The following is a 19,872-nucleotide window of genomic DNA, read 5'->3' as shown; positions in this document are numbered from 1 at the left end:
CGCCGCTTCTGCGACAAAGGAGAGTCTCATCTTTGCCTCGCTGTACGGTTGGGGCAAGGACCTGCACCCCCACAGGTCCCTGAGCCGCCCAAGAAACAAACCAGGCCCGAGCTGGTGTTTCTCAGAAGCACGAAGCTTGCAACACAAAACAAGATCAACACACTCTAGAGCGACCAAATCCATGGTGCGTGTTGGGCCGCCTGCATAGAAGCAGCCCTGGAAATCTCCAGCCCTGCTCCACTCGCCATCCAAGGGTTTATTAGCCCTTCCGAACATGGCAACGACGTGAGATTGTTTGCGCGAGGACTAAACGGTGCCGGCGGGCTGGGTGCGATCAGGGGGGGCCACGGCGGCACCTATAAAGGGGAACGTCGCAAAGTCAGGTTCGCCCACAGCGAAGGCGTCGTGCTAAGGAGCACCTAGTCCGACCGGGTGGCTTGCAGCATCCTAACATGCCGAAAGTCAGATGAAGCGTGGCCTTCTCTTCGTTCAGGCAGTTTCACCCTGGGGCGGCACACGGGTTCAGGCAAGCCGGTGAAGATGAGGGATGCCTGAACGGAGAGGCCTCCAGACACTCAGACGATGCTGGACGGCAGAAGCATTCCAGAAACGGGTCGGGCCGATGTCGTCGATGGGGGGTGGTGTTGAACAGGGACAGCCGAGGCGCAGCGTCGATCATTGGCCGGGCAAATTATGACGTAGTTGGGGCTTTGTTTCCAGGCCTCAGATCCCGGGCAGTCCATTGCATGTCAACTTTCCATTGCATAGCCACATTACCTCACACACGCTTCACGAGAGCCCGTCGACCATGCAACACCACTTGCTTCTCACCTCGCTACCGCAAAACGCCTGAGACCATACTGTGTGGAACCATGCAGCCTCGGATTTTCCATTGCGCTGCGCGAGCAGCCCCCGTCTTCAGGACCCCTGCTTTTTCGTCGCAGTTACGCGTCTCCTGTCTCCGCGCCTCGCCATCATACCACAGCCCAGCTCTGGCGCGTCGCAATGCCTCGAGGTCGTTCACTTCGACACGGAAGGCCCTCCTCCAGGAGAGACCGGGCACAAGCTCGAATTCGCAATCAATAAGCGAGCTAAACAACAACATCACGGAGGAGGAGGAGGAAGACTTTGACCGGAAGGTCGCAGAGGACAAGGGAAAGCAAATTCGCACGCCATGGCATCGTGAAGGCTCAGACGTGCCACCCGTCGGCCGCCAGCGCTCGGCTGGTGCCATGACGAAGGGTACGCCGCCTGGCTCTCTGCAGGAGACACCGATGCTGACGGAATGAGTGTATAGGCAAACTGCTGACCACGCCCAGTCGAATGTTGAAATTGATCCTTCCACTGACCACCAAGGACTACAACAGCGATCGCAAAGACGTCGAGCCCCTCGCCCTCCTTGTGCATCCCCAGCAACCGCTGTCGTACCTTGAGCGCTTGATCCAATCTGAGCTTCCCACAGTCAATAGGGACGGCAAAGAGAGAATACCAGAAGTCCACTTTCGGGCCGAGGACTCGACACAAAATTCACGGGATCCCGCGAAGAAGACTACAGTGACGGACCCGAAGAAGCGCACTCCGAAGGAGAGCGATGACGACAATATCGATACTCCCGATGAGCTGCGAATCGACGGAGTTACCCACAAGACTGGCAAGCTTAACCGGAAGACCGCGGAAGAGGTATGTTTACGTGGGAAAGTGTGTATCAACTGTCTGGTAGCTGATGATAACTAGGCCAGATCTCTTCGGGGTGGCGCCGGCGAAGGTGGAGTCGAATCGTACAGTGGCCTCGGCCAAGAAGCACCCGCAAATGCTGAGGCTGAACGGCGCTTCGTGCGCTGGTCCAAGTCTACGGAAATCGGCGACTTCATTCGAGACGCCGCTCGCGGCCAAGAGTTCGCCGTCGAAATCGAGGGTGCGCCGCAGGACATCAGAATTGGTGTCCCCAGCTTCAATGACCGCACGTACTATCTGCGCATGCGGCTTCGGTCGACAAGCAAAAAGCTCGCACACCTAGCAGACATCAAGAAGGAGTGCGACTACCTCGCACACAAGGGAGCGCAGCGTGTCGCACTTGGTGGACTGGGTCTTGTGGTCGCATGGTGGGGAACTGTCTACAAGCTCACGTTTGATACCGATCTGGGCTGGGATACCATGGAGCCAGTGACTGTGAGTTGGTGCAAGTTCTGATGCTAAAACAACCCAACACTAACGTATACCTCTTAGTATCTTGTCGGACTCAGCACTTTGATCGGTGGTTATGTCTGGTTCCTCTACCACAACCGCGAGGCTTCTTACCGATCAGCCATGAACATCACGGTCTCACGTCGCCAAAACAAACTGTACAACGAGCGTGGCTTTGAACTGGAGAAGTGGCAAACTTTCATCGACGACGCCAATGCTCTCCGTAAGGAGATCAAGCTGATCGCCGACGAATACGGTAAGACGCTCTTGTCCAGTGTTTTTGTGCTTTGAAATGGATCCTGCTGACACATGAAAGATGTCGAGTGGGACGAGCTAGCGGACGAGAAATACCAGAAGGTCGTCGAAGCCTTGCGCAAGGACCGGAGGAAGAAGGAGAACGGCGGCGACAAGAAAGGCGGCAAGGACGACGGTAGCGATGATTAGACACTCACAGTAAGGAAACCGACTTGGTGAGCCTGTATCAGTGGAGGAAGAATCATTACATGCGAGAGGCGTATGGAAAGATACCCGATGTAGACCTGGGTTGGAAGTCTTGCGTTCAGCGTAGAATCTTGAGTGTCTTTGTTGAGAGACAGCATTTCTAGCGAGCCGGAAGCGTTTGTGGTACAAGCAGAGAAGGAAGGGCGATACATGAGCAAAGTCCAAGAGACAGATAGAGTCCAGAAGTACGAGGACTCATAGATGGGTTGCAATACGAAGCGACTTTAATAAGATCATAAGTTTAATTTCCCATGGTATGTAGCTACGTCAGATCAAATACCCTCAAAGGATGGTTTCGTCTCGCAATGGAAGTCCAACACAGATCCTGACCAGGAAAAGAAAAAAGAAAAGAAAGGCCATCGTGCGTGCACCAACAAAGATTGCGCCTCCTCCTCTCCTCTCCAGCAGGAGCAGACCATCGACATCACCGGCGCCTCAAGCCTTGTATCCCCGCACACGCAACCTCATCCCGTTCATGGGCTTCGTCGTCACCACGCCCGCGGGCACGACGTCCCTCTCATCCATGGCCAGCGTCCACTCGAACCGGCCCACAAACGCCGCCACCAACGCCCTCAGCTCCGCCTGCGCGAACCTCTGCCCGATGCAGCTGCGCGGCCCGTGCAGGAAGGTCAGCAGGCAGTAATTGCTGGACGCGCCGCCGTGATTGTTCGTGCGAGGCCCACGACCACCGCCACGACCACGACCACGACCGCCGCCGCCGCCGCCACCACCACCCGTCTCCAGTGGGGGATCGGCCTCGTCGTCATCGTCATCCTCGTCGTCGTCGATCCAGCGCTCCGGCCTGAAGCTTTCGGCATCGGCGCCCCACAGCGCGGGCGACCGGTTGACGGCCCACGGCGAGAGCAGCACCTGCGTGCCGCGCGGCACGCGCTGGCCGCCGACGCGCGTGTCGCGCACCGCGTCGCGCAGCGTGACGGGGACGGTGGGGTAGAGGCGCGTCGTCTCGTTGCAGACGCCGTTGAGGTAGGGCATGCCGGCCTCGAGCTTGTCGGCCAGCGACGACGACGATGACGGTAGATGATCGGGGGAGGAGGAGGAGGAGAGGTTGGCTTGCAGGACTTCGGCGCGGAGGCGGGATTGCGCGGCTGGGTGCACGGCGAGGAGGTAGCAGGCCCAGGTGAAGGCTGAGGAGGTGGTTTCGTGGCTGTGGGCGTGTTGGTTGGTAAGTCTTGGTTTTGTGGTTTCTTCTTGAAGACAGGGAGCTTACTTACCCGGCGGCGAGGAAGGTCAGGAGTTGGTCGATCAGCATGTCGTCGCCGAAGAGGTTCGACCGCATCATCACCGACAGGATGTCCTTCGGCTGCTCCTCGCCCTCGGTTTTGGAGGCCGCTTTCTTGTCGGCCAGGAGCTGCTGACAGATCTGCTTCAGCTGGGTGGTCGTGTCGCGCATCACCTCGTTGATCCGCCACGGCAGTATCCTGACGACCCGCTCCAGACCCAGCATGTGGAGGGCGAAGAAGGCGGTCTTCTCCCGCGTGGGCTCGAGCACCTCCTCATACGTGGCCACGAGCGGGTCGTCGGACTTCTTGAGCGCGTGGAAGTCCCGGCCCAGCGCGGCCAGGCCGATGATGTCGAGCGTCACCTTGGTTGACCAGTGGTTGATCTCCACGACGGGATCGTCCTGCGCTTCGGCGGCCACGGCGTCGGTCAGGGCGACGGCCTTGGCCCAGAAGACGGGGTACAGGTCTTTGACGTGGCGGAAGCTGAAGGAGGGCATGATGTTCTTGCGCTGGAACCGGTGCTCGTCACCCTCGACCATGATCAGCCCGTCGCCGAGGATGCGGCGCAGGAAACTGCGCAGCCTCGCGGGCTTCTCGAAGTCGTAGCTGTTGTGCACGAGCACGTCGGCGATGGTGCGCGGATGCGTCGGGATGATGCGGTCGACGTTGAAAAAGCCGCGGAAGCGGATGAGGCCGTCGTTGGGGATGGTCTTGACCCAGTTGAGGAACTCGCCGCCTGGGGGCCTGGCCATGACGACTGGGCCATTGGCGATGATGGGGTATTTGGGCTGCCTAAGTCAGGAGGCACGCGAGAATGGAGTAGCAAAGCAGTCTTACCACCGGTCCGGGGAGATGCCTGAAGGGGCTGACGAAGAATGGATATATCAGCACCCTATAAAAAGCCCATACGCAGAAGTTGATGGCGGCCAAAAGCAGAACAATCGGCGTGATCGGGACGCGGAGATCCTGATCAGGAACGAAGTGTTTGACCAGAAGGGCTTCTGGCACTGAAAGCAGGACAAGCTTGGCTGGAAGCGGTAGATCAACGGCCATTGCGTGTGGCTGCAAGTGTGAAAATTGGACTCGAAGCGACAGCAGTAGTTGATTGCTTTGTATATCCTCAGCCCACGGAAGTAGAACATGTGATGGATTTGGGCAGCCCACGGTGCCTCGGTCGCCATGGGATCACCCCTCAGGCTTGCTCGTCTGAAGGCTAGTGGCACATATGGCCGGCAGGCTCGGAGCAGCAATTTGGCGAGGCACTACGGCCGTAAATAGACCCTGATCCGATCCTGCTGCCTGAAGGAAGCAAAATCCGGGGTATAGTGCGGGCGATCAGGAAGCTTATTGGCACCAACCTCGGCTCATCCCCAGCTTCCCGCACCGCCACTGCCGCACCTACAGTTGCGCTTTCTGGCAAATGGCTATTCTCTAGGCAGCATGGTTTCCTGGAATATCATTGGTGCTTCTGACGAGAAAAGAAAATAAAAACAAACCCAACTTAAGTTACAGAGGACCAAACGCGGGATTATGACTTTTGAACATGTGCGTGTAGAAAGGCAGGTGTGGTTGGGAGTTTGCGCAGTACTGAACTGAGCCAAACCTGAGGAAACCAGTATAGTGGAGACGGTAACCAGTAACGAAGTCAAAAGCAGTCCAAAAAAAAAAGACCGAGAGCGGAGGGAGCACCACTTCCGATCGCTCGAATCGCGTGAGGATTGGAAATTGAGCTGCATGCAATCATCGCGTGGCGCACAAAGACTGGTGGTGTGTTCGGGAGTCTGTACAGCGTGTACGTACTTGTGGGGCGCATTTTAGGCGCCGCGGTGCTGGCTGTCACAACGATAGGTGGGAGACAGTTGAAGAGGAAGCGGCCGTCGGGGCTGGACGCAGGACCTAAGGAGCTGACGGGGAGGCTGATAGTTTCTCCTTGGCCGCTACTGCACGTGATTTGGTGATAAGCCCGTCCGTGCCTTCGACGCGACCGTGCCGTTCCCGGCTTACTTAGGACCCTCGACTCGCTCCTTCCACCATCCTCGTTTTCGAATCTCAACGCCTCCAACCCACCCGTCTGACGCCGCACGTGCAGATGCCGGGATGAGTTTTCTTGACAAAGCGTTACATTCCTACGCATTACGTCAAGTTTACACCCACCCCTCGCCGCCGCCAATTGTCAAGCTTTCGTCACCGCTAGACCCGCGCCACCACCTGGACGTCCGACATCGCAGCCATGGAGAAGCGGATTAGCCGGTCGAACCTCAAGCGGCGACCGGACTCTCCTTGCCCCAAATCGCAAAGCAAACGCGGCAAGCCCGGGGATACCCAGGAGACTCAGGCCGAGGACAAGACCAGCATCAATGACCTACCAGATGAGCTGATTGAGGAACTCTTCAAGCTCTCAAACATCTGTTACCCGGAGCATCTTCCTATCGACAAGACCAGGCAGATGCGGAAGACGCGCACGCTGTGGAGCATATGCCTGGTGTCGAAAAGATTCTGCCGTATTGCAGAGCCGCTGCTGTACTCGTGGTACGCCGACTACGATTCGCTTTCTCGTCGACACTTCTTGCGCAGGATCTTCCAAAGTCCGGACCATGCAGCGCGTGTGCGCCAGATGGTGGTCAGACTCGAGGACAATATCTACGCCGTGCAACCTCACGACTGTGGAGACTTTGCCGACATTTTCGCCGCTGCTGCAGAGGTGGACGATATTCTTTCCAAGGAGAGGTGGCTGGTGGACTTGGCGCGAGGACGCTACGAATCCGAAGCGGCACTTCTCCTGGCCCGGACACCGAACGTGGAGGAGCTGAAGTTTGAGATAGACAAGAGCTTTGGGACCTTCTACGGCTGGACGCATCGGCTTGCCAGGTGGATAGTCCAGACACCCCCCGCAGAAGGACACGTCTCACCGCTGTCGAAATTGAGAAGCCTTGTCATGGTCACGGAAGGCTACTTTCAGATGCTCGCTGTGCAGGATTTCCTCGGCATTCCTTCCCTGCGCAATCTTGAGCTGTGGACGCCGGAGGCTTCGGACGAGGACGCGTCTGACTGGCCCCAAGCCATCTCCAACGTTGAGACGTTGACCATCGGCCCCTGTGTGGTGGGCGACGAGTTCATCAAAGGGCTGATGGCGTCTTGCAGAGCGCTCAAGCGCTTCAACTACGCCATCGGCCGCAATCTGCTGAACCAACGCCAGTGGAAGTGCGAGGCAATAGACATGGACCGTTTGTACGAGGCGCTGCTTCAGCATCGAGACTGTTTGGAGACGCTGGACATCGAAGGAGACCGCAGCCAGCACGTCTTGACGGAGAAGTTTCGCCTGAATTGCTTCGGTAGGCTGAAAAGCCTCACGGTATCATTTGCCTCGTTCATTGCATTGGGAGGGTCGCGGTGGGCGCCACTGGAGGCTCTGCCCAGCTCGATCGAGACGCTGCGGCTGAACTGCTTCAAGGAGCATTGGCTCACCCTGTCGGCCTTCCTGTCTGATCTCGTGGAAAACTACCGCGAGGAGTTTCCTCGGCTCAAGCTGTTGGAGCTTCTCGTGGACGACACGGCGTTCCACTTCATGCACGACAAGCTGGACTTCCTTCCGAGCAGACTGATCTGGGCGGGGATCGAGCTGAGGCTGGATGAGCGGCCACGAGGAGAGAACTTCCTGTACATGCTACCGGAGCTGTCAGCACCTGGGACCTGCTCGGTGACGTCGAGCCTCATGCCGGATGACTTGTCGAAGCCTCGCAAGGCGGATCGGGGGGTGCGTAGCTGGAAGATGGCGTTCCCTGAGCGGATAGACGCGTCGGAGCAGCCGTAGAGCGGGGGCTGCACAGTTAAGTAGACAGCAGCAAAACCGGAATTCGTAATGAGTGAAACCAAGGAAGTTGACGATGGTGGGGACTGCGGTGAATTTAGCGCCAGCTGATGGCAGCGGCACTTGCGTGGGATCGAGGAACCTGACCGCTGCCTCTTCAGCAGCCGGCCTAGGCTGGGTCAGGCATCCCGGGACTTGGGGGCGACGGGACCCAATGCGGCAGCGGAGGCTCCGATTTCCGTATTGGGAGGGCGCGCTACCCGTCTCCGCACTCCACACTCCGCGACCAAGTTTTGCGTCTCACCCCACAAACACTCATGAGCCGCGTGCCCACGCTGCGGCGCCCCGCAGTCACGGCGCAGATCCCCCCCGTCTCGCGCGAGTGCCGGCGCTCCTACCGCTTGCCGATGCCCAATTCTGCCTAAATGGCCTGCCCGACCACCGCCCATCCGGCGTCATGCCTGCTTCCAACCCAAGGCGACGCCGCCTCGGCACCTGCGCCGGCCTTCGGGACGTTGTCGGTGCAAGGGATCGTCGCGTTGCGAACGCCCTGCTCGCCGCGAACCCGGCCGCCTGCTGGACGCTGACGCTTGCGCTTCCCTGCTACGGCTGTATCCAGGTGCTCACGGCGCTTATATTCCCCGCAAGCGCACAGGCACCGCGCGAGCTCTGGATGCCGGCCGGGAAGAGCCTACGCGTCGGCCTATTCTCGCGCGAGTGACGTTCCCATGAGCCTGCAGCACTCGTACTACCGTCGCTATATAGTCTGCCCGTGACCCTTGCCTCGGCCATCCCTTCTCTCCTCTGCACCCTTTCGTTGTCGTGAGTGATACTGGAGGACAAGTCTTCATCATGGTGCAAATCGACATGTTCGGACGCGGCTGGAAGCTGCAGCTGGCCATCACGGCCGCTTGCTCCATGGCCTTCATCTTGTTTGGTATGTCACAGGCTTGAGCCCCTCCATCTCGCCCCATCCTTTTCTCACGGCCCGACAGGCTATGACCAGGGCGTCTTCAGCGGCATTGTTGGCAACGAGCACTTCCTGGACGTTGTTGGCCACCCGGACGACACCATACTGGGCATCATCGTTGCCGTGTACAATCTCGGATGCTTTACCGGCTGCATTGCCGCCTTCTGTTTTGGAGAAAAGCTGGGTCGCCGCAGGGCCATGTGGATGGCCATGGCATGGATCATTGTGAGCTGCATGCTTCTTTCACCGCCCCCCCACTCTGCTAAACGCCCTCCAGGTTGGCGGCGCCCTTCAAGCATCGGCATACTCGAGAGGACACATGGTTGCTGCTCGCTTCATCACCGGAATTGGCACGGGCATGGAGACCTCGACCGTTCCAATGTGAGCAGACCAGTCTCGTCGTGCATGGCTTAGCCATGACTGACGCCTTCCAGGTACCAAGCAGAACTTTCTCAGGCCCACAACAGAGGCCGTCTTGTCTGCAGTGAGCCCCTGTTCGTCGGCGTTGGTATCGTCATCGGTAAGCGGAGATCGATCCCACCTTGGATCACACTGTTGCTTACTTAGCCCGTCCATCAGCATACTGGTTCGACTACGGCCTCAACTTTGTCGGTGGCGAACTCGCGTGGAGATTGCCCATTGCTTGCCAGGTCATCTTTGCCATCGTCGTCGTCGTCCTCGTTTTCGGTCTCCCGGACTCCCCCCGTGATCTGTTCAACAAAGGCAGACACGACGACGCCGTCAAGGTGCTCTGTGACGTCTTCGATCAGGAGCCTGATCACCAAGCCATCAAAAAGACAAAGGCAGAGATCCTGCATGCGCTTTCACTCGAGGGTGAGGCTCAGAAGAGCTGGCTGCACATCTTCCAGCAGGACGAAGTACAGACCGGCAAGCGCGTGCTGCTTGCATATGGCATGCAGTTCATGAACCAGGTTGGCGGTATCAACCTTGTCGTGTGAGTGCTTCGACCAAGTGTTGCTTCCGATCCAGACGCTGACCTGAAGACAGCTACTATGTCCCTACCGTGCTGCAGGAGAACGTTGGCATGACCCGTAACATGTCTTTGCTTCTCGGTGGAGTGTACGTCGTACCCGTGAATCCGTCTAGGGAATGAAGATGTACTGACCAGGTTCTGCAGCATCCAAATCATGTTTCCGCTGGGATCAATCATCCCGGCCTTGGGTGCCGACAAGCTGGGTCGTCGCCGGCCCATGATATGGGGATCCTTTGGCTTGGGCATCTGCATGATGATGATCTCGATCCTGCTGAGCTTCAAGAACTCCAGCATTGGGGAGCCCACCGCATCCGCGAGCGTGGCTTTCTTCTTCATCTACATGTTCATCTTCGGCGCCAGCGTCAACTGCATTCCTTGGGTCTACGTCCCTGGTGAGTCGCAAAGCCATCGTGGACAACAACACAGGCACTAACCACCTTGTTCACAGAAATCTTGCCTCTGAGAGCCCGAGCTCGCGGTACTGCAATTGGCATCTCGTCCAACTGGCTCTGGAACTTCGTCATCGTCATGATCACGCCCATCATCATCAACCGGCTGCAGTGGAAGGCATACCTCATCTTCATGGTCACCAACCTCCTTTTCGTCCCGCTCGTCTACTTCTGCTACCCAGAGACGGCGATGCTCTCGCTCGAGGAGATGGACGAGCTGTACACGACACGCGGCCAGAGCCCGATCAAGACCAGCAAGCGCATCCGGAAGGAGAAGATGATGGGCATGAGGGGTCTGGAGACGGGCACGAGCTCGAACGAAGAAGTGGTCGCGCCCATCGAGAAGGGACTTTCCGAGGACGTGCAGTCGCATCACGAGCACGCAGGGACGAAAGAGGTCCGATGAGATGGGCAAGCGGGAGCGCTTAGACTGGCATGAAGGGGCTATGACTCTTCCTTTTATGTTTTTTGCCATGAACAATTGGATGCTTTTTTCTTTCATGCGTTGACCTGACACTGTGCTCTGTCAAATGAATAATCATGGTAGCGAGCAGGCTTGCCACCCATGTGAGTCAATGTCTTCCTTCCCGTCCTCCAAGGCTGGCGGCTGTCCGAATAAGCGTATCCGTTTGGACAGAGGCGATTTGTGTTGTTCCACACCGTGCTGCTTCGGCTCCTGCGGGACGGCGCGCTTCGGATGAGGCCGAGCAATAAGTAATAAGTCCGTGTGAGACTCGTCGGGGTCGCCGTTCTACTAGGTAGTGATGATGCGGGCCGAAACTGCGATGGCTTTGCGTGACAAAGACGGAGATGACAGAACGAGTCGACGAAAAGACCTGGGCTGATCAGACACCGCTCTTCCCCCGCCAGGCAGCTGGACGGAGCTTGTTTTAATAGCCGGAGGATCGACGGCGTATGGGGAAGCAGGACAGAAGACCGCGGCTCCACAGGCGCCGTGACAGCTGCAACCAGCAGCGACCGACAGGGCGACCTTCCCCTTTGCGCGGCGTAGCAGGGCTGCGGGGCGGCGGCACGCGGGCAAGCAGAAGGCAAAACGCAGCCGTTTCGTCGGCCGCGTGTTTCACAATCAGCCGTTGCGCACCGCCGCCGCTCGCCATTGGCCACCCGTCGCGGTTTCAAGTTTCACGCGCGCGCAGCCTCCCGCCAATCGTCCCCGGCGACCGCGGTCTTCACGCCTGCCTCGCCTCTTCTGGTGCTCCTTCTCTTAGCCAGACATGGAATTCCAGTCGGCCCATTTTCCTGGACGAGGCCGCCCGGCGGCTGCGCCTCGCCTCCGCGCCCGCACTTTCTCCTGTAAGGCACAGCCTAAAGCTGCCATGGCGCCTGCTATTGTCTTCAAAATCTTACTTCCTCTCCGCTCCTTCCTTCTCCGCTGGTGACCGGATAATTGCCCATTCACTTCCCTTTCGCTGTCTGTCTGGTCCAGACTGCCCTTTCACTTCTTCCTTTCCAACTTCTTCCCTTCTGTACTTCTGCACGCTCGACTTTTTTCTGCTACACTCTTTCTTGGATATCCAACCAGTCGACATTTAGAGAAAAAGAAAAACCGAACGAACATGACGAACACCAACATCTGGCAGCGCGCCTTGACGGCAGCGACCGCCACCCTTGCCTTCATTCCCTCCATCCATGCCGGCATCTCGCTCTCGGTCGACGACGAAGCTTCCATCAAGGCCGGCGCCGCCATCGCCGCCAACGACCTCATGAAACTCTACGTCAACAACGCCTCGGGCACCACGCCCATCGAGGTCGGCACCTTCGCCAAGCCCATCTACTGGTGGGAGGCCGGCGCCGTGTGGGGCGGGCTGGTCGACTACTGGGCCTACACGGGCGACGCCAGCTACGTCGCCACCGTCACCCAGGCCCTGCTCGCCCAGAAGGGCCCCGCCAACGACTTCATGAACGTCGAGTGGGAGAAGGAGCTGGGCAACGACGACCAAGTCTTCTGGGCGCTGACGGCCATGTCGGCGGCGGAGCAGGGCTTCCCCGAGCCCAGCGCCGCCAGCGCCGCCGCCGTCACCAACCCGCCGTCGGCCTGGCTCGACCTGGCCGTCAACACGTTCAACACGCAGGTCGCGCGCTGGGACATGGCGACGTGCAACGGCGGCCTGCGCTGGCAGGTGTACGCCACCAACAACGGCTACACGTACAAGAACTCGGTCTCCAACGGCGGCCTCTTCCAGCTGGCCGCCCGCCTCCACCGCTACACGGGCAACGCCACCTACTCCGACTGGGCGACCAAGGTGTGGGACTGGAGCGTCGGCGTCGGCGCCGTCAACGCCCAGACGTACGACGTCTACGACGGCGCCGGCGTCGACCAGAACTGCACCCAGTTCGACAAGACGCAGTGGAGCTACAACGTCGCCATGTACCTCTACGGCGCCGCCGCCATGTACAACGGCACCGACGGCGCCGCCCCGTGGGACGCCCGCACCCGGGGCCTCCTCGACAACGCCGCCCGCCGCTTCTTCTCCCCGCCCGCCGGCAACGCCTCCGACGTGGCCTACGAGGCCGCCTGCGAGCCCCTCGACTCGTGCAACACGGACCAGCTCTCCTTCAAGGCCTACCTCGCCCGCTGGCTCGCAAAGACCAGCGTCCTCGCCCCCGACGTCGACAACGGCACCGCCCTGCCGCTGCTGCGCGCCTCGGCCCTGGGCGCCGCCGCCGCCTGCTCGGGCGAGGCCGACGGCACCAGCTGCGGCTACCGCTGGGACACGGGCAGCTACGACGGCAAGGCCGGCGTCGGCCCCCAGCTGGCCGCCATGGAGGTCATGCAGGCCCTGCTGGTCGTGGCGCCGGGGAAGCAGGCGGCGGCGGCGGGAGAATCTAGCAGCAGCGTGGCAGCTGCCGCCGTCATTTCTTCGACGACGACGACGCCTCTCCCCGTGCAGGCTACGCCGACGACGATGCTCACCTCGACCGTGTCTTCGACGTCGACGTCGACGACGACCTCGATCGCGACGACCACTGCGACGAGCACGACGGCCGCGGCCGCGGCGCCGTCGGCCGTCAGCTCCGCTGCCGTCATGGCGAGGTGGATCGCGGCTGCGGCGGCGAAGGCACAGCCGGCTGATGCCATGTTTTGATCGATGCGTGGACGCTTCCTTTCTTCTTCTTCCTCTTCCAGAACGTTGGTTCTTTTTTTTTTGGCATAAAACGGCGGCAGAGTCGGAGAACTCTTACTCAGCATATGACGGATAATGACTTTTTGTAAAGCACAAAAACGATAAAGAGTACATAAATATACAGAGCAGCCGATAGGAAGACTTTTTTTTTTCTTGTGGAACGGACTCCTACGTACTGGTTCCAATTCAATTGGTCTGACGGAGAGACGGAGGGTAGGATAGGATACCGATATAGTTCGAAAAGTATGATATGATGCAACGACTTTTTTCTTCCTCTCATACGTAAACTGGTTTGAAGAACGGAAAAGAAGCTAAACAAAACACAAATGATGCTACAATGCCAGCGCTCGCGACGAGCGCTAGGGGTATACAATCGCCTACTACTCTTGCACATCGGCATCCGCGTAGGCGGCGGGGTAGTTTGATGTGGAGCAGCAAGCTGAAGAAGGCAAAAGCGCCAGACAAAAAACAGAACTCAGCCCGCTTTGAATGAAGAGACGGCCGGTCAAGGGGAGAGACATCGACCGGTCTCTAAGAAGGAGAAAAATTCCCACCAATGAAGCGGGAACGGAAGCTAAAGCGTGGTAGGAACGAGGCCCCCCAAAAGAAAAGGAAAAGCAGAATAACACTTCCCCGGAGAGACAACAGCTAGAGATAAAACGCCCGATACGCCTTTCCTCTGTATGCAAAAAAGTTATGGTAGCTGCTGCTGCTGCTGCTGCTGCTGCTGCTCTTTCTGATGGGGATTATTGGAAAGGAGATATACCACGATGATACTACCGTCAAGATGTTAAAATGGTTGGTGGTACAGTCCGGAGAGCCCTGCGGGCAACAACAAAGTAGTTTCGTAGTCCCCGTTGCTTTGGGTGATCGTGAGGTTTTGGTACATGGCATGCGGCGGGTATTATATTATGCTGTAAACGGTAGTCCTTTTTTTCCTTTTTTAAGCCGCGGTCATGCTTCGATTCAGCGCCGGCTTGGGCGACTTGGGAGGAGGAAGCTGCTCCTTCTTCAGATGCCTGATGATCTGTTCTAGCCTTTTTCGTTCGTCTTGTTCGGCCTGTTGATGGGGAGGATGTGGTCAGCTGTTGATCGCAACTGGGTTTGGGAGCTGTTCAACTTACCCTCAGGGCCCTGATGGCCTCCGCTCTCGATTCTCTCATCATCTTCCTGAACTCCTCGCGCATCACCTTGGTGCTGGTGGTCTCGGCCAGGACGACGCCGGGCGGGGCGCCAGAAGCGCCGGGCGTGGGCACGCCGGCCGGGCTCTTGATGCCGAGCCAGCGCATCTTCTCGTCGGAAAGCTGCGCGTCGAGCGCCTCGATCTTCTCCCGGAGGGTGTCGATGACGCCCTCGAGGCCCTCGCGCTCCTTCTCGCTCTCGACGTTGGCCTTGGTCATCTCCTCGAACTCGGTGATGGTGTCGCGGAGCTCCTCGCGCAGCATCCGCTCGCGCTCCGCCACGTCCTTGGCCGAGCGCGACGCCGCGGCGTGCTGTTCCGTGAGCTGCGCCACCTGCACCGTGAGCTCCGCGTTGATCCGGCCCAGCTCTTCCAGCTCGCGCTTGATCTCCGGGTTCGACGCGATGTCGGCAGCGCGCTGGGCCCGCGAGCCGTAGGCGCCGTCGAGTTCCGCCTTCGCCATCGTGAGCTCCGTCTGCAGCCGCACCACTTCGCTCTCCAACTCCCGCAGCTCCTTGTCCGTCTTGGCGAGCTCTTCCTCCTTCTGTTCGACGCTACGAGCCGCCTCGGCCTCGCTGGCCTTGGACGCCTCGAGGTTTTGGGTGAGCTCTGCGGCCTTGGCCGCTTCGTCGCGGGCCTCGGATAGGGCGGCCTCGAGCTCCGAGATGCGTTCTTCGGCACCCTGCAGGGCGCCGGAATCGCCGGAGCTGGCGTGAAGTTGGTTGCGGAGCCTGTCGATTTCGCCGCGCAGGCGCATGACCTCCTCCTCCCTCTCGGCGTCGGATTTTTCGTTCAGCTCGCGCTGCTGCTTGATCTGGCGGCGGAGGATGGACTGTTTCTCTTTCATGCCAGATGCTCTGCGATACATGTCCTCGATGTGGTTCCGGAAGCGGGTGAGCGTGAATTCTTCCGGCATGGGGTCTTCGTCGGGCGACAATTCGGCCATCTCCGCCTCGGCGTCCGGTTCCTGCTCGAGGACCCTCCTGCGCTGCAGCTTCCGCTGGCGCTCATCCTCGTGGGCGGTACGGATGAGGTCCCAAAGGCTCTCGCACACCTTCTCGTAGTCTGTCGCCTGCTCTTTCCAGTAGGCGGTGAGTTCTGACGTGTCGGCGTTGCGAGCCTGCTCGAGTTGCGAGAGAAGTTCCTGCTGTGATTGCTCGATTGTGTAAATGGCATCGTCGACGTATTGGAGCTGGTTTTCGGTGCCTTCTTGAGGAGGCGGGGGGAATTCCTCGCTGTTTTCTCTCGGCGCCCGGCTGACAAGCTGGAAGAGCTGGTGGTTGATGTTCTCCAGACGTTCTCCCATGCCTGAGGGCATTGAGCCCTTGGAAAGCATGTTGCTCTGCTCAGCTTCAATATCGCGCAGCGCCTGGTCCAAGTAATCCAGCTTCTCCTCAATGTTGGCGGCCTTTTGAGCGGCACCATCGTCACCCTGGCCCTTCGGGCCTGCATCGTATTCCTTGTTCGCGTCGGGATTGGCCTGGATGATCAGCTGGCGCAGCCGGTCGTTGAGATCCTCCAGTCGCTTGTCCACAGATTGTAACGTGTCATTAGTCATTGGCGAGTCGTCATTGCCGACGGGATTCGAGCGGGCGGTCAAGGCCTTTCCGTGCTTGAGCGCGTCCACCATTTTGTCCAGGTTTTCCGGGGATCTATAGAGGCTTCGGTCGTCGAAAGTATCCTTGTCGTCGTAGCGAACAGGGCTTCTGGCACCCGAGTTCTCGTAGGTGAGGCTGCTTGCAGGGCTATCGGGGCGGGCCTGAGGGGCGCCGTTCGCCAGAGACTGCCTACTCCTTGTGCGCTTGGTCGGGCCCTTGTGCGTCATCTGCAGGATGCCGGCCGTGTGTCTCAGCAACTGGTTCTCAATCTGCCGTGACCTCCGCTCCAGTCCCCACAGCTCGCGCGCCAGCTCGTCGCACTTCTGAGCGCTCGCGCTGTACTCGGCCTCGCTCTTGGCCGATTGGTCGCCATTGCTTGTCTGGCTCTCGCGTCTCGGGTCCAGGCGGGTGAGCGACTGGGCGGCGTCGCGCATCTTGGTCTCCAATGCCAGCTTCTGGCCCACGGCCTCCATCTTGGCGGTCAGCGTGGCCCGCTCCTTCTTCAGCGTCTCCAGCTCCTCAAACGAAAGCACCTCGTATCCCAGGCTGTCTCCGACAGCCGTCTCGACCAGCAGGTGCATGACGACGGCATCGTTGGGGTCCAGGGCGTGCGATGCGCGGGGTTTGCCATTGCGGCTTGCGGCGTCGGCGTAGCCGTCGGCGACGGCACTCTTGTAGTTTTCGTTCAAGATGTCGGGCGGCGGGGGAGGCAGGACGGCGGGATTGGGGCTATACACGGAGCTTCCCATGGCGGGTGAGTCAAGTGCAGGAGAGAGGCCATGCGGAGAAGGGAACCCAAACGCTAATGCCCGAGGCGGTTCTAGATCCATGGCGGACGGGCGGTGGCAGCAGGTGTCAAGGGAGAGCAGGCGAGGACGGCGGCGGGTGCTCGAGGGTGGTCACTAGACGGGCGAGGTGCGGCGCAGGGTCATGGAAAGGAGTGGAGCGTGGGCAGGCAGCGGGCAAACGAATGAAAGCGCATCAGAAGGAAAAAGAATCCGGGAGCTCAGCAACGCGTGCGCGCAACAGCACCAGTCGCACCTCTAACTATTCAACGCCAATTAAGGGGCTGCACACAAGGTGCTGATCCGGCGTGGGTGCGCGGTTATCTCACTAGTCAGACGCGTAGCCGCCGAGCGTTACATAAGGTCGGTAATCTACAGCCCACGGCGATTACCCACTCGCTCCTCCGCGCGTCGGTACGTTTAGGGGCGCAGGTGCACGCTGGTTGGCTGGCTCCAGATGAATCGCTCGACTGTGCTGCGCTAAGCCCTGGCTGCGTTTGCTTACGCGCGTTCAGGGGTTTGGCTGGCGGGACGCGGGATACCGCTGTGCGGCGTATCGCTCTTGCCGCAGCTCATCCCGCAGCTCATCAGCCGCAAGTCCAAAGTGCCTGCCCCACTTCCACCTCCACGCTTTGCGGCTTTGCCGACACAGTCCGACCATGTCCAACCATGTCCAACCATGCCCGTTCCACCGTCCACACTGTCTGGCGAAACAATCTGCTCCCGACAGCATGTCATGTCGGCCCGCGAGCAGATGAGCAGGCAAGATTTCAGGTCGCAGATGTGCTGCAGATCTGAATATTAGACATCAACACTGTAGAATGCAATATCTCTGGACAGTCGTGTTCGGCAAGAGCGACATGTTTTGCAACGCGATGCGCATTCGGCTGCCGAGCCTGCGATTTCCGCCGTCCGAGCTGAGGAATACGGTGCCGGACCAGGATATCCCATCTCTCCGCCTGCCTAGGTCTGCACATCACACATACATACCTAGCATGCTTAAGCATCCGATATGCCCACGGCGGAAACGCCACCAGCTCCGCCACCATCCGCCTTGCCGGCCCCAAAGTCCAAGGACTGTGACTTCGACGCCGTGTAGCTCTCTCCCCGTGCTTCACCAAGCACTTCTCCACACACACTCGCCCGCGCCGCGTCCGACTCGGGCTGATCTCCATCGCTGGTGCGCCGATTCTCCACAAGTTTCCGGGGTCCGCCAAAGAAGAGCGCCATCTCCGTCATTGTCAAAGCTCCGGCTTGCCCCTCATGAGGAGCGCGCTTAAGCGGTACGACTCTGGCAAGAACATTCCCTCGCGGCCTGCGAGCTACGGACGGACCATGGCCGATGCTACGCGCTACACAAAAACCCAGCTACGGCAGTATTTCGACCGCATCAGCTTGCCCGAGAGTCTGCGCGTGTACGATGTTACACCGCTGAGCCCGCAGGAAAAGCTTGGCTATCTGGGCTTGCTGCAAAAGCAGAGCCTCTCCACCATCCCGTTCGAGAACCTCAGCCTGCATTATTCCCCGCACCGCCATATCTCGCTGGATCCGGATGAGCTGTTCCAAAAACAAGTGCTGACCCAGGGCCGCGGCGGCTACTGCATGGAGAATAACCTGGTTCACAACATCGTCCTGCGGTCGCTCGGGTACCGCGTCTACTCTGCCGGTGCGCGGGTCAAAGGTGGTCCGGATGCACCCTACAACGGCTGGTGAGTCCTGCTTACATACGCGCACCCCGCGATTCGCTAACGAGCACGACCCCTCAGGAGCCATATGGTCAACCTGGTCACCACTGATGAGGCCCACAAATCCCCAGAAAAGTACCTGGTTGATGTGGGATTCGGTCCAAACGGCTGTACCCAGCCGCTTCGCCTGGACAGAAACGCCTGCGACACCACTGCCATCCAGATCTCTCCCGCCGAAATGAGGCTTGTCTGGAAGAATGTCGACGGAAACACCGACCCCAATCAGAGACTGTGGGTTTACCAGCACCGCATCAGTAACGACCAGCCTTGGTTGGACATGTACTGTTTCACCGAGCTGGAATTCTTGCCCCAGGATTACGAGCTCATGAACTACTGGACGAGCACGAGTCCCAAGGTGTGGTTCACGCAAAAGGTAATCTGCGCCAAGATGGTCATCGACTCTCCCGAAACTTCGGAATTGGTCGGAGTCATGATCCTCCAAGACGATTTGAAACTGCGAATCCACGGTAAAACGGAGTCGCAGCAGACTTTCAAGGATGAGGAAGACCGTGTTGCGGCATTGGACAGGGTGTTTGGTATCAACCTGAGCAAGCCGGAACGTGCAGCAATCAAAGGGCTGGTGACTGAAATCAAATAAGGACTGCATCCATTGAACGTGCAGGTGCCCGGCTGCGAGAGCACGTGCAACCACCACTTGTATGTACTCTATCGTATAGGACCGTACAAACTTGCCATGTATGGAATGGGTGAATGTGATTCGCATTGGTACTGAGTTTACATAATCCGCTTCTCGAGCTGCGTTGAAAGTCAGCATTTGCTGCGAGCGTTCCGCTACGAGCCTGCCCACCTTCCAGGGATTGTTCAGCTCGAAGCCATCGGGCGCCTCCGGCTTGTCCGTTTGGCCTCGGAGGTAGCCGGTCAACCTGCGGTCGCGCTCCATCACTATATCCGTTCAGCATTGGCCTGTCACGGGCAGACAAGGAGAGGGAGTGAATCGTACTTTGCTGCTGGGCGTTAGCGGGTCCACTCGAAGCAATCGCGTGAGACTGGTGGACTCACCCTATCCCAAGCATCCAGGGAGCGCCTTGTGCGGTTGCCGCCGTTCTGGAGGGTCTTGAGCTTGGCCATTCCAGCGCCGCTGGCGCCGAAGAACTAGGGTGTTGCGTCAGCGGTCGTGGTCGTGTCGCGGGCCGGGGAGGGGACGCACGGCCAGCATGATCCCATAGGGGAGCAGCGCCTCGAAGGGGACGGGCATGGTGAGTGTCGAGCGGAGAGTGTGCGCGGGCGGGGTTTGGGGGGTCGAGCAGTCG

General features: G+C 59.1%; 8 protein-coding genes across 8 annotated transcripts; 5 read left to right on the top strand and 3 right to left on the bottom strand.

Annotated features, from left to right (window-relative positions):
- Positions 1-872: 872 nt before the first annotated feature.
- On the top strand, positions 873-2,628 carry BKCO1_1000115 (coiled-coil domain containing protein; the record flags this gene model as incomplete). The annotated part of the gene is made up of 5 exons (XM_020269477.1): positions 873-1,242; positions 1,298-1,680; positions 1,735-2,169; positions 2,227-2,440; positions 2,501-2,628. The coding sequence occupies 5 exons, from the start codon at positions 873-875 to the stop codon at positions 2,626-2,628; spliced, it is 1,530 nt and encodes a 509-aa protein (XP_020135271.1).
- Positions 2,629-3,120: 492 nt separating this feature from the next.
- Positions 3,121-4,979, bottom strand: BKCO1_1000114 (cytochrome p450; the record flags this gene model as incomplete). The annotated part of the gene is made up of 3 exons (XM_020269476.1): positions 3,121-3,850; positions 3,918-4,714; positions 4,764-4,979. The coding sequence occupies 3 exons, from the start codon at positions 4,977-4,979 to the stop codon at positions 3,121-3,123; spliced, it is 1,743 nt and encodes a 580-aa protein (XP_020135270.1).
- A 1,177-nt stretch (positions 4,980-6,156) lies between these two features.
- On the top strand, positions 6,157-7,737 carry BKCO1_1000113 (f-box domain cyclin-like protein; the record flags this gene model as incomplete). Its single annotated transcript, XM_020269475.1, has 1 exon — positions 6,157-7,737. One exon carries the CDS (start codon positions 6,157-6,159, stop codon positions 7,735-7,737), a length of 1,581 nt encoding a protein of 526 aa, XP_020135277.1.
- An 849-nt stretch (positions 7,738-8,586) lies between these two features.
- BKCO1_1000112 (hexose carrier protein) lies at positions 8,587-10,553 on the top strand (the record flags this gene model as incomplete). The annotated part of the gene is made up of 8 exons (XM_020269474.1): positions 8,587-8,671; positions 8,730-8,929; positions 8,982-9,085; positions 9,139-9,224; positions 9,284-9,659; positions 9,713-9,784; positions 9,843-10,090; positions 10,147-10,553. 8 exons carry the CDS (start codon positions 8,587-8,589, stop codon positions 10,551-10,553), a joined length of 1,578 nt encoding a protein of 525 aa, XP_020135276.1.
- A 1,171-nt stretch (positions 10,554-11,724) lies between these two features.
- On the top strand, positions 11,725-13,254 carry BKCO1_1000111 (mannan endo-alpha-mannosidase; the record flags this gene model as incomplete). The annotated part of the gene is made up of 1 exon (XM_020269473.1): positions 11,725-13,254. The coding sequence occupies one exon, from the start codon at positions 11,725-11,727 to the stop codon at positions 13,252-13,254; it is 1,530 nt and encodes a 509-aa protein (XP_020135275.1).
- Positions 13,255-14,236: 982 nt separating this feature from the next.
- BKCO1_1000110 (involucrin repeat protein) lies at positions 14,237-16,901 on the bottom strand (the record flags this gene model as incomplete). The annotated part of the gene is made up of 2 exons (XM_020269472.1): positions 14,237-14,353; positions 14,418-16,901. 2 exons carry the CDS (start codon positions 16,899-16,901, stop codon positions 14,237-14,239), a joined length of 2,601 nt encoding a protein of 866 aa, XP_020135274.1.
- Positions 16,902-18,119: 1,218 nt separating this feature from the next.
- BKCO1_1000109 (arylamine n-acetyltransferase 1) lies at positions 18,120-19,199 on the top strand (the record flags this gene model as incomplete). Its single annotated transcript, XM_020269470.1, has 2 exons — positions 18,120-18,565; positions 18,623-19,199. 2 exons carry the CDS (start codon positions 18,120-18,122, stop codon positions 19,197-19,199), a joined length of 1,023 nt encoding a protein of 340 aa, XP_020135036.1.
- Positions 19,200-19,336: 137 nt separating this feature from the next.
- Positions 19,337-19,817, bottom strand: BKCO1_1000108 (nadh:ubiquinone oxidoreductase kda subunit; the record flags this gene model as incomplete). Its single annotated transcript, XM_020269469.1, has 5 exons — positions 19,337-19,357; positions 19,410-19,504; positions 19,563-19,566; positions 19,622-19,714; positions 19,770-19,817. 5 exons carry the CDS (start codon positions 19,815-19,817, stop codon positions 19,337-19,339), a joined length of 261 nt encoding a protein of 86 aa, XP_020135213.1.
- Between the last annotated feature and the right edge of the window lie 55 nt (positions 19,818-19,872).

The sequence above is a fragment of the Diplodia corticola genome (assembly GCF_001883845.1).
Source record: "Diplodia corticola strain CBS 112549 chromosome Unknown scaffold1, whole genome shotgun sequence".
NCBI classification, from domain to species: Eukaryota; Fungi; Ascomycota; class Dothideomycetes; order Botryosphaeriales; family Botryosphaeriaceae; genus Diplodia; species Diplodia corticola.
Note: the sequence above shows the minus strand (reverse complement) of the source record. Positions and strands in the feature narration are given on the sequence as shown.